This window comes from Opisthocomus hoazin, chromosome 8, assembly GCF_030867145.1.
Source record: "Opisthocomus hoazin isolate bOpiHoa1 chromosome 8, bOpiHoa1.hap1, whole genome shotgun sequence".
Classification (NCBI taxonomy): Eukaryota; Metazoa; Chordata; class Aves; order Opisthocomiformes; family Opisthocomidae; genus Opisthocomus; species Opisthocomus hoazin.
In genome coordinates, this window is record NC_134421.1 from 4,720,802 (window position 1) to 4,734,035 (window position 13,234).

General features: G+C 43.5%; 1 protein-coding gene across 1 annotated transcript in view; it reads right to left on the reverse strand.

Moving 5' to 3' along the window:
* PKP2 (plakophilin 2) overlaps positions 1-12,182 on the reverse strand; it is a 45,926-nt gene extending 33,744 nt beyond the window's left edge. The window contains exons 1-3 of the mRNA XM_075429120.1: positions 11,902-12,182; positions 4,277-4,389; positions 1,015-1,709 (exon numbers count right to left, since the gene is read on the reverse strand). Of these exons, the coding sequence (XP_075285235.1) occupies positions 1,015-1,709; positions 4,277-4,389; positions 11,902-12,115 (1,022 nt within the window). The 5' untranslated portion in view covers positions 12,116-12,182. The remainder of the gene's footprint in view (positions 1-1,014; positions 1,710-4,276; positions 4,390-11,901) is intronic.
* Between the last annotated feature and the right edge of the window lie 1,052 nt (positions 12,183-13,234).

A 13,234-nucleotide genomic window follows, 5' to 3' on the forward strand; every position in this document is an offset into this window, starting at 1 on the left:
GTAAATTACACCATGATTAACTTACACAAGAAACCTTGGGATCCTATTTGGATTATGAAACAACAGAAACCACAGTAAACAGCGCAAGTAATCATCTACTGTTTACCAAGTGGTTTGTTTTGTCCATTGAACCTTAAGAGCTCTGGAAACATTCAGAAATATTCTAAAATGAAAAAACATTCACTCCTGAGGGGAATTTCAGAACTGAAAAGTCTTCTCTTTTGAAAATGGAACTGATTTTAGACATTCTGAAATCTTCTCTGGAAAGGAATTTCGGGGGGGGGGGAATTTGAAAAAAAAAAAAAAAGGAATACTTCTAAGATTTTAAACAATTTTCTTGAAGTCTGGGAGCAGCTTTGGGACTTTCTGCCATGGATCTAACAGGGCTTCAGAATAAGAGTGTCCTCAGAGCATGTAGGATCTCATGGTGGTGAGAGGCCGTGAGGTTCAGAGATTCAGAGCAGTTTATATAGGGAGGGATGGTGCTACAGACCTAAAAGAAATTTCTGCTTGTATTTCAACCGGTTGAACAAAACTAAAAAGTTTCCTTGAAACCATGAAGGATTTTCAATTGGAAATTTTCAGTCTGCCAAAAGCTGCTTCACTGGTAGATGTCTGACCTATTCTCCCGAGAACCACTGCTGAAATCATCTGGTCTCTTATAAGCACAAAATTTGCCGATACCTTACTATGTATTGTGACTTAGGTTGTGAATTACTCAGTGACTGCATCATGTCTCCATACAAAATTGATTAACTCTTGGCAAAAGGAGGTCCCAAACCTGAGCAGGAGGTGTTCACCCTGCAGTATGTACATACACGTCCATTTTTTCTCCCTTTCCACCATTGCACTGGAAGCGTATTTTTAAAAGCTTTCTGCATCCTCTGCACTGACATTTCATGTGCTGTGTTGGCTGCTGAACCATAAGCTGTCAGTTACTTTGTCTTTTTAAACAAACAGGTTCCTTTCAGCTGTGACACCCCAGAACCAAAGCGGGTCATGCATTGTGCTTACCCTAGCTGAGATCCGTTGATGATGACTTGCTCACTCTGCAGGAAACCATTTCTTCCTGCTGCTGCCGCGGCAGCTGTCAGTGGCATCCTCTTCCCATCTGTTTCTGCAGTGACACTGGTTATTGAAGCTGGCTGGGAAGGTTCCCTCCTGGTCTGTGTGCTTCTGAAAGTAGTTTGGTACCAGCTGGACCTTAAAGATTGCCTGTTCTGAGACCCCAGACGGGAAGGAACTGGTGATCTCACTTGTCCCATTGCGCTGCCTGAAGTCAGGTAGTTCTCTTTCTCCAAAAGGTTGGTCATACTGCGACTGTTGCCCGCTCGATGGTACAGAGGTACAGTGGGGCTGTGGTAGACACCATCAAGGACAGCATCATTAATAGCCCCCATGTGGGAGTGTCTCTTAAAAGAGTGTCCCCTGTTCACTGAATCACGAAGTGTGTAACCAACAATCTCAGACCGAGCGTATCTTGGTGGGACAGTCCCGCTGGGTCTTCTGCTATCTCCACGCCTCATGGAGAACCCAGCTGAAATCCCTCCATCATAGTGAAAATCGTTGGACACATATGCCAATCTTTCAGGACCTCGTTGGGGTGAAACTTCTAGTCTCTTCAGAGGCTGTCTTTGAGCTCTCTCTTCCATTGTCTTGTAGGCAGTCCTCGTCCCCCAGCCATTTGTATAACCAGATGGTGAGGCCACCTGTTTGAATGTGCATAAAAGAACAGGAGTCACAGTAAGACCACAGCTTTTAGGATTAATAGCAAAGAAACCAAACCAAAAAGTGAAGATAAAAATTCTAAGGTCTGCTGAGTACAGAAAACAAAATGTGAACATCAGCAAAATTGTGTATTGAATGGGATTCTGCAACACTTCTTTGTATCTGCCTGACAAAGGCAGGAAGAATTATGGCCTAAACATTAGGAGACAAGGTCTAAGTATCTAGTCTTCTGTCACTAACTCAAAATAGGTGGTAAGTCAATTATGCTGGGTACCGAACTGTCTGCTTATTAATGGAGCTTTTAATTTCATTTTGAAACTCCTTGGGGCTTAACACCCGCATTTGGTACTAAAATTAAATTCGAGGCTGTCCAATAGACAGAAGAAAGTGAATCAGTCAGATATTAAAATAAGATACTAAAGTGTCTGCATATTGCTATTAACCTTATTAACATAAGGTTACTCAGCCCTCCTGCTCACTTTGTGGTAGGACCTAGTAAAAAGAAATAGTCCCTTCCCTGTTTGTCTAACTTCTTAAAAATGAAGGAGATTACATAACATTCCAAGGTAACCAAAATGAACATTTCACCATCTCAATGGTTTCTCTAAGTCTACAGTTGCAATTTAAGATGATTTTTCTTTTACTGTCCCTAACGGGTATGGACAGCAATGGATTGCCATTTTGGTTTCTAATTTTCTCTTTTGTAAATTCAACAAACCCACTTCCTTCAACCTTTCTTTCTAGGATGTATCTTCAAGATTCTGACTGTTGAGGTTTGGGGCCTCTCCAATTTTTCAACCTTTTTCCTATGCTCTAAACTGGATGGCATACTCTATTCAAGACCTTCCAGAACTAAATCAACTTGGGAGACTTCCTGGCCTTGAAATAGAGGAGTCATGACTCAATTTTTTTTACAATCAGTAAGCATGATGGCATCCAGCCATAAACCAAAGCCCCATATATTCTTTTTCCATGTTGTATTAAAGTTCTGTAATATTAAAGGCACTTTGTAAGGTACACTCAGATGCTTATACAAGTTATTAGTCAAAGGAACGATGCTTAGCAGATAGTGGCCAGACTGAAATCCCTTAATTTCATTGTTGAGCAGTTACTGAGGGTGATAATAAGCTCATAAAAGGAGTAAAGCTCTCTGAAACTAGTAGGCTGAAGCAAGGATCAGTGGACATGCCTGTTTATTCTACAGGAGCTATGCAAGGATATCTTTATCTTTTGTTTGGGGGTAACGAAATTAATTCTTTTGTGAAATACGAGACCTTGTGGCTTTTGCTTGCTTTCACATGGGACAAATAGTCTCTCTTTTTTTTTTAACTTTTTTTTTTTTTTCCTTGCCTGGAAAACTGCTGTATTTTCTTGTGGTTCCTATGTCACCTCCAGTTGTCCTATTGTTGCTCTATTCTAGAAAGAAGAGATTCACATCAAATATTATGGACTGGATGACAGGTAAGAACAGAGGATAGCAGGACAGAGAAGGAAATATATTTAAGTAAATGGTTCTAACTCCCCATACAGAGCCAGAGCTGATTCATTAACTGGCTAGAAGCTGGTGATTTCCTCCAATGACAATAAGCCATTCTTGAGTAATCTGAAATTAGGAAAGAATTGGCCCCTACACACACATCTATTTATTAAATAAATATTTCCGTTCCCAAGCTGAATTGGTTTCAGCTTACTAATGTTGATCATGCAGCAGCATTGCTACTGAGCAACTGAGTGTTGATTTCCAAGTCATATGATTGCTCCCTCAAATAGGTTCATACCAGTTATGAGCTGTGTCACAAACTGTGCAGAAAACCAATTATTTATCTTAGCATTCAGGCCATGAACCCAAGAAAAGCTGGTCAAAATAACAAGTGAATTTATGATCATACAGTTTAGAAACACTGTTGTATTGCAAAGACTGTACCACGGAAATTCTTGTAATGCCAAAACAGTTTACAACAGCATTCTTTTAAATTATAATGAACATTCTATCCGTCATTGTGAACCTAAAACAATCTGTTTTCCTGTGGTTTTGGGTGCTTCATTCCCTAACCTCTTACACCACATTCCCAGCTCCTACCCATGTCATTTGTTACCTTGTGGGATCACTGGCGTTCCTCTAGCAACCTCCGACTCTTCTGCTGGGTGAGTGGCAGCACGGCCTCCGGCCGCTTTGAGCTACCAAAGTGCTGACTGACCTGCTGCCTGGTGGGATGGGTAAAGAGCTGGCTTGTCATAGCCTTTGCCTTAGTATTAATACTTTTTTTTCATTTTCTGCTTTGATGCCAGTTCTCGCAAAACCAATAGGACTGCAGAAAGCCCATGTGTACAATTGAGTTGAATTTAGCCATTGAGCTCAGGAGTCATCAGAAGAGGGAAAAGCGTTTACAAGTCTCAGCTGTAAAAACCTCCTTTTCTAGGAATCAGGCTTTAAAAAGCAAACAAGCGAGCAAGCACACCCTGAAATGCCATCTACATGCTATCATTTGTGGTAACACAATGCATGTGATATTATATTTATTTTTATTCGTTATCTTCTTTTCCTCACCTGGCTTGACTGATAATATGAGGAACCATAGGGAATTCTTGGTGCAAAATCATTTTCTGTAATCCCCATGTTATAGACACGCTCTGGAACACTGGATGAACGCTGCAAACTGCCTGTAACCAAAGACTAATGTTAGTGAGATTTTAACAAAACACAATATTGTTATAAAGGACAAATCACAGTACTAGGGAAACGTCTCAGTCTGCACTTGCATTAACATACACAGGCTGAAAATCAGACAGGGAAATGACAGAAAGATGTTTGCCTTTGTTGTATCACATGTAAAACATGGCTAAGCAAAGCTTTCTGTTGATACAAGCAATTTTTTCCGTTTCCTATTTTTTTTTTACTTAAGACATCTTTTTAACTTTCAGAAGTCTTGTTCATGCAGCTATTTAATGAAAAATGTTTTAACAAAACAAGCTGATATTTCAAATATCTCAGGTAATGACAGATGATTAAGTACCGAGAATTGGTATCACTGAAGAGCTGCTAAGAACACTTATTCTCCATTGCAATCACTTTGAATACACATGCATGGTTTACATTCGAGGCTGCTATAACATGCACAGTGCAGAAGAAATGAAGATGTTGCAGCTGTAGACTGTAGATGAGAAACATGGGTTGATGTGTATACCTCTGCTACTGTGCACCCTAGAGATGGAATTTTCACCACGTACCACCATAAGCAAATTGCACTCACTGAGTCTAGACCGTTTATTTCATAGCTGTCTACCTCAACCACTGACGTTTCTCCTCCCTTAGGTACTAGCTTAATGATAATATATGGGAGCAAGTAATGCTTCACTAATCTTCTCTGTGCTTCACCCACAGAACACAAAGAGTACACAAAACTTCCATGGCCTACGGAGGCACGCAGCATATGATGCTGTAAAGGAGGGTTGTTTAATGACACTTCAAATCTGCACCTGAAAGGTTTACTAATCCTACAAACAACACAGAAGATCCACAGTGTGTATCCATTCCGATTCTTTTTTTCCATGACCCAGCTTTGAAAATAGAACAGTGCATTTTGATTGTTTCTTTCATTAAAACTGCATTCTTCTTTTAATTAAAGACCAACAAACAAACTTCAGGCTGTTTCTCTTTCACTGACACAACACTTTTTCAGAGAAAAAGTCCTTCTACTAATAAATTTTTTTAAAGCAACAGATACTGCTGAAATAATTGTTTATGAGATTCCCGTGTTACTATGAAAATCTGTATACTGGAATAGAAATAAGACAGATTTAGAGAGGTGAAACAGAAGTTGAAAGCAAGATATACCTCCAAGTGGTCATAAATGGGACCAGTGTGTGCTGCAGAAGCTTAGGGTGAACAGATAACAGTGGTCAAAAAAGAATTGGTCATCAGTTTTCAAAATGGCAGATATTGCTCGAGATACTACAGCAATCTAAAGAACCAAATCATTAACTTGGTCAAACTGATGAAGGTTCCACTTCTAAAAATAGTAGGATTCATACGCCCATGGGAATTCAGGTGCTGAAAACATGCGGGCAAGTGCCCATGGGGATCTTTTAAACACTTAGTGTATGTGTGCTAAATAGCCGAGACTTTCAGTTCATGCAGTTAGACTCCAGGTTTCATTAAGTGCACATGGATATCCCCAGGAACTTCCGTACGCCTGATCCTTTGATCCTTAGTGTCTAGAGCTAAGAAAGGGCTGGACAAGGATGAAAATAAATAGGAGACTCATGGAACAAGAGTAATTTAGAAATGACTCTCCCTAGCATGTAGCTACTTGGATAAGTCAAAATTTGAATATAATACAATATAATATAACTAATAGTATATTGCAATATTATATTGTTATAATCTATATAATGCAATACAATAGCAGACTGCAACAATTGGAGGCGTAATTCAATCAGACGCTGCAGTTCTTTTGCTTACTTAATCATACTTTCCAATTCTTTCATTTTGACCACGCGAGACAGATTTAAACTTGTATTAGGTGATTTGTTAAAACACATTCATGGAAACTTTGCGTCATGAGAGTGGAATGATGCAGCTTGGTCAAACTCCTGATTTGTAATAATTCCTTTGTGACATTACAAGGTTACTGTAGCCCAAGGGTTACCTCAGTACATGAGAAAGCAGTAAGAGGAAACTGTTGTTTTATACTGCAAAAAAATCCTGCTAATGTACGCTGACATCAAAAATCTACAAATTCATATAAAACTCTCCTTTGTGCAATATAATTCCCATATCAATGTACTATTTACTCCATCTTCGCCTATCGCCTGTGCCTGCTTTTTAAAGCTTCATTTTATTCATTGCTACATATTAAAGTACTCTTGTATGACAAATAAAAATATGTATACTGTTTCTTTATGGTTGTTATTGTTCTTGACCATTTTACTTGGTGAGAAATTACTCTCATTTTTCTACTTAGGGCATAAAGATCCTTTGAGCAAGTAATTTGTGCATGCTTTAGGTAACACTAAACTCCCTGTCTTTACTAAACAAATGAAAAAAAAAAAAAGAGGATAAATTAAAAACAACAAGGCTGTCCATGAACTAGTTGAAGACAAACTACATATCTAACAGTTCCCTCTTTGCAAAAGCAAAATACAGTCAATCAGAAATTGTAACAGTTATCTTCGAGCAGTCCTCAGCTTTTAACCTTCAGTCTCCCTGTGAAACTATCCGTCAGCAAACATGTTTTCTCTTTCAGGGATAAACACACTTACGGAATTTCACTTTGCATTTACAGTATCTCGCTTGCTCTCACCACATCAGTAAAATAATTTGCCAGCGTTTTACCTGCAGACTTATTAGGTAGACATAAAATGTATGTCTTTTTACTGCGTGCTGTTTACTTGTGTCAAAAGCCAGTGTGTTAAAGGAAAAAGTGGTAACTGAAACACTGTGTCTTTCCATTAGTTATGAGACGCAGAATAGGTGATCTGATCAAAACTTGCCTCTGCCAGTGAGGCTTCCTTCAGCTTATTTTCACTGTACCACAAAAACCTACATGTCTTTCCACCTCTCAGATTTGCTCAGTATTATATACATTCAGAAATCATTAGGCAGTCCTTACACACTCAGTGCAGTGGTTTAAAAAAAATTCAGGGGGAAAAAAAAAGCCATGAATGATTCTTTTTTTTTTAAATGATATTATTTGTTCATTTACTGTTAGGACTAATATTTTCTAACTGTGAGACTCAGTGTTTGAAGTCTCACAGAACCCTCTCTTCAGAAAATACGCACACCACCCAGTTTCTCCTCCACAGGGGACAGACGCCATTGGAGAGGCCATAGGATAGCGTGCTTGATTTCCAGCAGCAAGGCAAGAGAAGGACAGGTTTCCTATGCGACCTGCGTCATGTCTGTCAACCCATGAGGATATTTTGGAAAACTCAGGCATCCCAGACAGCAGCAGACACCCATGTGTGGGCAACAGAGTGGAGCTGTTTATCACAGTCTCTCCTCTCCCCTGTCAGTATGAACTAAAGCAGCTCAGGAACGCTTTGGATGTGGTCAGCGGAGGAGGAAAGCTAAACCCCTTTGCTCTTCTCCACGCCTAAAATAAAAGCTGTACAAAAATCACCCGATAGTGCAACAGTTAAGACAAAATTTTGACATCTGACAAAATAATTACACTATCAGGAGGGAGACTGTACAGAAAACTGAGAAAAAAATCCCATCCATCTTCACAGAGGCCCTCCTTGAGCCCCCTTTGCTCCCCCGGACGCGACAAGTCCAAAATGCCCAAAGTCCTCGAAAGTTCCTCCCCAGCCACCACCGCGTATGGCTGCAGACAGATCAATCTCCTGTTTGCTTGGCTTTCAAAAATTACCGTGACAAGAGTCATCTCTGGGATATTTGATATATGAAAAAGACAATTATCCTCCAGTTAGGAGTTAGGTGTATCAGATTCCCCTTAAATCACGCACTGTGTTAACTCTCAGTTGTGAGCGTTTTTAACTGCTTTTGTATCTGAACGGTTACCATGAAAGTCAAATTTTGGCTTTAAACGTCCCACTGCAGGCATCAATGCAGCTGTACGCTGAAGTCTATTATGGACCGCGATGTTTTCACACATCCTGAGTGTCCACCTGCGGAGCAGCCACTGTCCACTCCCGCTAAGGGCAGGTGGGTGATTATATCCACCACAGAGACTCACAAGTGTTCCTGGACTGCCATCCTTCAATCCTTTTTTATACTCCACCACTCATGATGGACTGAGATGGTGACATTTAAGAATGGCATAATATCAAAAACTTCACTGACTCTCTTCATCCAGAGATCAAAGAGCCTTCACGCTCCTTCATCACTGCCACTACATGCCTGGTCCCAAAGGAGTTTTCCTGACATCTTTTCCTTTGTGCTAGCCAGCACATTTACACAAGAGCTCAATTTTAAGAAGCAGGTTTCTTCTGGATCAGGAAGCAGAGGTGAGGAATTGAATGAACTCTGACTGTAACTGTCTCTATCTGGTGCTGTTGATTCGAAAATCACAAAAGTTTTAATTGTTTTTATAAACACAGTGTTAGAGAAAAAATATCTACACAGACAGCACTTCATCAGGCTGTTTGGTTTTGTATGATACTTTACCCAATTCTGCTCTCATTTCTTTACGATGTAACTGATAAGGATGTATAGGATGTACAGGAAAGTAGACTTTAGTCCCGAGTTTATACTAAAGAAACAGGAACATCACATATTAATTTTAAAAATCAATCAAAATCCAAACAGAACAAGATCAGAGGCAAGTGGACTCATCAACAGAATAAAGTTTCATAGACTGCTAAAGCATACATAAAATAATCAATACTGTTGCCCCATATGCAGGCTGAAAAACATCAGTTATTAAGGCATATGATTCTGAATGCCATATTTCTTTGATAAGACTGAACTATCTACCATTCCATTTCCACCTTTGAAGAGCATTCAGAAATTTGATACGGCTGCTTTAGTTGTTAAAAATTTTTCAGAGCAGTGTAATCTTTAATTTATAAAGGTTCAGCAACTGATGAACTGGAAAAGCTGCAGCTGTTGTTAAACTACTGTTTGAAAAACCATTAATAAAGTTTGACAATGTCTTGAAAAGCTTTGGGGCAGTACGTGACTTCAGTGATCTGGCACCTGGTGGAATCCTCAGATTTGAGGATGACTTGAGTGTCTACTGTGAAAAAGAATCAGAAAGACACCCTAAAAAATGGGAGAAAATGGCATAAACTAGCAAATATGGGAGTAGGAGGCAAAAAGATGTTTTTGCATTTAAAGGTGATGCTGAAGGCTAAGCAAACACCTTTAATTTGAAACTTTAAGGAGAAATTATGCTGCCTGACAGTGTACTTCTTGCAGCTTCAAAGCTTCCAGTACAGTCAGTGGAAAGTGGGTGTGCACAGGTGATACTGGGCAAGACCATTACTACCACAAATTTTTCATACCCAGCGGTTATGTGCTTGGCTAATTTTAGGCACGTATGTGAACACTCTGGTTAGGTACATGCTAAGTGCCTTGCTGAACAGAGTTTGAAATACTCCTACGGATAGGACAGTTACAGGCCCACAGGGGCCTGCTCCTGCCCCTGCGAAGGGTTTGTGTTGTCTTCCCTGCAACTGCAAACAATACGGGACCCTTGGTGAACGTTTCTAGAAAACTGTTCTAATTCAGAGAAAGTTGGTAGGTTTTGCATGTAAAATAGCGTATATTTTTTAAAAGTATCTTACATATAACAACTTAAATGCTTCTCAAAGCACAGTCAAATTTTGAGCAAGTCTATGAAGAAAGCACATTCAGACACACATGTATATACACATATATTTTTCAGGAAAGCCCACATGTTAAAAACATGATAGCCATTTGATTCACATTATAGACATTTGAGAGACAGATAGATAGGCAGTCATATGCATATATTATACATGCATATATTACATATATATACACACATGTATAAATACACGGAACACATTCCAGTTTTGTTGATTTTTTTATAAGTTTTGCGGTGGGACTAAAATAAAATATAGGGCGAGTTGAACACAGGAATACGTTTGAAAGAAGAAAAGTTCAAATTATGCATGAGCAATACACGTAACAGACATGACATTTTCCACTCCTGATTCTGAAGCTTAAAAGTTTTGGTGTCTCAGAAATACAAAGAGCTCAAACACTTGACCTTTAGAAAAACAAAGCAAACCAAGACAACTATGCCCAAATCCACCAGGTCTGTCAATACGTCCCAGAGAAGTTAAGATGAGTTAGAAGGACGGGAACTTTTCTTCATAGTGTGTTGTACATGGTTTAGAGACATGATCTCAGGCTCGTGACAATATCTCATTTATTAACTATTGGACAAAAAGCTTTTCCCAGGCTCTCTACTGAGAGAAAAATAAATTAAGTCACTCTAAAAGTGTGTAGAAACCTTATCTAAATGAGAGCTGCCAAGCTAAGGACTTGCATGTGTAGCTGCACACTGCACAGCTGTGTGTATCGGTTTATACGATGCGTGTACCTAATTTTTCTGAGCAGGGTATGTCCGTGTCTGCATCGTATGCGCACGAGGTGTTTTTTAGGTGGAAGCCAGATGAAGTACGAGGAAACATTCCTCTGCCTGACAAGACAGATGAGTGAAGTACAGTTATAAATTTACAGACCTTTGTCTCGCAACTTTTTGCGAATGAAAGTTGATATCTTCTTTAATGACAACCGAGCTACAGGGTATATAGCCTGTCAGTCAGTCACAGCTTCCTACTTAAAAACAGGTTGAAGTTTTCGTGGTAAGGGTTGATTTTTTTTTATTTTTTTTTTTTAATTTATTTGAAAACAACAAGTCTCCTCCTTTAAAAGTTAAGACTAAACACCTGAAGCAACTCACCCTCGGCAAGCTTGCCCTCGCTTAACCCTCAGCACCTGCCCGAGTCTCCCCGTGGGTGCCCGACGTGGCAGCCGGGCCCTGGCTGGGGCAGAAGGCAGGACCGCGTGGACACGGCTGACGGGTCGGGCCTTCTGGTACCAGATCTTGGGAGCAAAGACTGATCGACTTCAGCGTGTATCGTGTACACCAAAGAACGAGGTGAATACCGCTCCGGTAGCATTACTGCTCCATGTTTCCCATTCACGCCTTTCCTAGAGTCACTTCCCCAAGCTTCTTGCCAGTCTTTTTTCTTTTTTTTTTTATTTCCAGGTGAAACAAGGGAAGACATTTGGCACTTTTCTTCCCATTTCATTTCCCAAACTGGGCCAGTGGGTAAAGCTGGGGTGTTAAAACCAGCCCAGTAAGCGGCTGCTGGCTGAGGGGAACTTCGGCCCGGTTCTTCCCCCGGGCAGCGGTGAGCCGAGCGCGGCCCCTGCTACCCACCCGGGCTACGGCGCTCGGCGGGGGGAAACTTCTGGCTCACCCGGGTGGGAACCAAGAAAGAGCAGACGCGACGGAGCCGCCGTTTTCCGCCGAACCCGGTAAAGGCCCTGGGCCGGCGCCGCGGCGGCCCCGAGCAGCCCGCACCTGGCCGGGCCGGGGGCTGCGGCCGCCCGGGGCCAGCTCGGGTCTCTCACCCCGGGGCGCCCCTTCCCCTGCTCCCGCCGCCGCCGCCCAAGCCGCCACCGACAGCCCCCGAGCACCGAGCGGCGCCGGGCCCGGGGCGAGCACTCACCGCTGCGCAGCGAGCCCCGGCTCTTCCTGGCCAGCGTCTGCTGGACCTGCCGCTGGATCCGCAGCGCCTTCTCCTCCCCGGCCCGGCCGCCCGAGAGCTTCAGCCTGGCCTCGGAGGGCAGCGCCAGGCTGGAGCTGTCCAGCTCCCCCAGGATCTGCTGGCCCAGCACGGTGCGGATGTAGCCCTGCTCGGCGGCGGGTCCGCGGCCGGCCATGGGCGCTGCTCCGCTCCGCTCCGGAGACCTGTTGCGCTGCCGCCGCCTCCCCGCAGCCGGGGCTCAGCCGCCGGGGGCCGGGCCGGGCTCTGCCCCGCCCGCCGCGCAGGTGCGGGCACCGACCGCGCCCCCGCCCGGCCCTGGGCCGGGCCGGGCCGCCCCTCCCCGCCGGGGTGAAGGGTCTGGAGCAGCGGCCCCACCTGCCCCGGCCCTCGCCAGCGGGCGCGGCCGCCGCCTCAGGCACCCATCGCCGCCTCAGGCACCCACCCACCGCCTCAGGCACCCATCGCCGCCTCAGGCAGCCGCCGCCCGCCCCGGCCCTCCCGCGCAGCCCGGAGGGGGCTCCCGGGGGCGGGAGGGGGACAGGACACGTACATAGAGGAGGGCGGGCGTTGGAAAAAGTAGATATTACAGGGTTGGGCGATTGAAAAACAAAGAAATAAAAATCCCCCGCAAACTAGACGTGAGCGTTTAAACAGAAAAGGGTGCAGGGTGGCCGGGGAGAGAGCGGGGCGATCCTCGGCTTAGGGTACTCCCTGAGGTACACCCTGATGTGAGAAACTGGGGCACCTTCTTTATTCCCGGAAAGCTGGCGGTGGGGAGGAGGAACCGGCTGCAAGCTGAGCAGGCCGGCGTCCTCTTGCCCCTGGTTTACTCTTTGTCTGTCTTCCATTTTCTTCTTGCAGAGTGGGAGGGAGCTCCGGCCTTTCTCGCTGCTTGGTCCGGCGAATGTCATCCCCTTTTGTTCCGACGTGGCGTACGATGGGAGAGGTCACGTTAGCGATATGTGGGCATGAGTTTCACCGGCTAAATGAAATGGAACAACACGCTCCTTCCTCACAAACGGGGAAAGGTTATGTAGGGGAGCAGAAAAGCTGGGGATCAGCTGTGCGGTAGCGGGTGCGAAAGAGGAAGAATCTGTGGGGAGGAGGAGGCTGGGGGTGTGCGGCTGAACGATGGGGAGCAGGGCAAAAACGCAGCAGAGAAGCGGAAGGGTAAAAAAATGAAAGAATCGGCAGGATAAGGCAGGAAAAACAATGGAGAAGACTCCTCACGGCTAGGAAGGAATGTAAACTATGTTAGAAACTATGTCAGAGCCTTTTGCTGACATACAGTCAC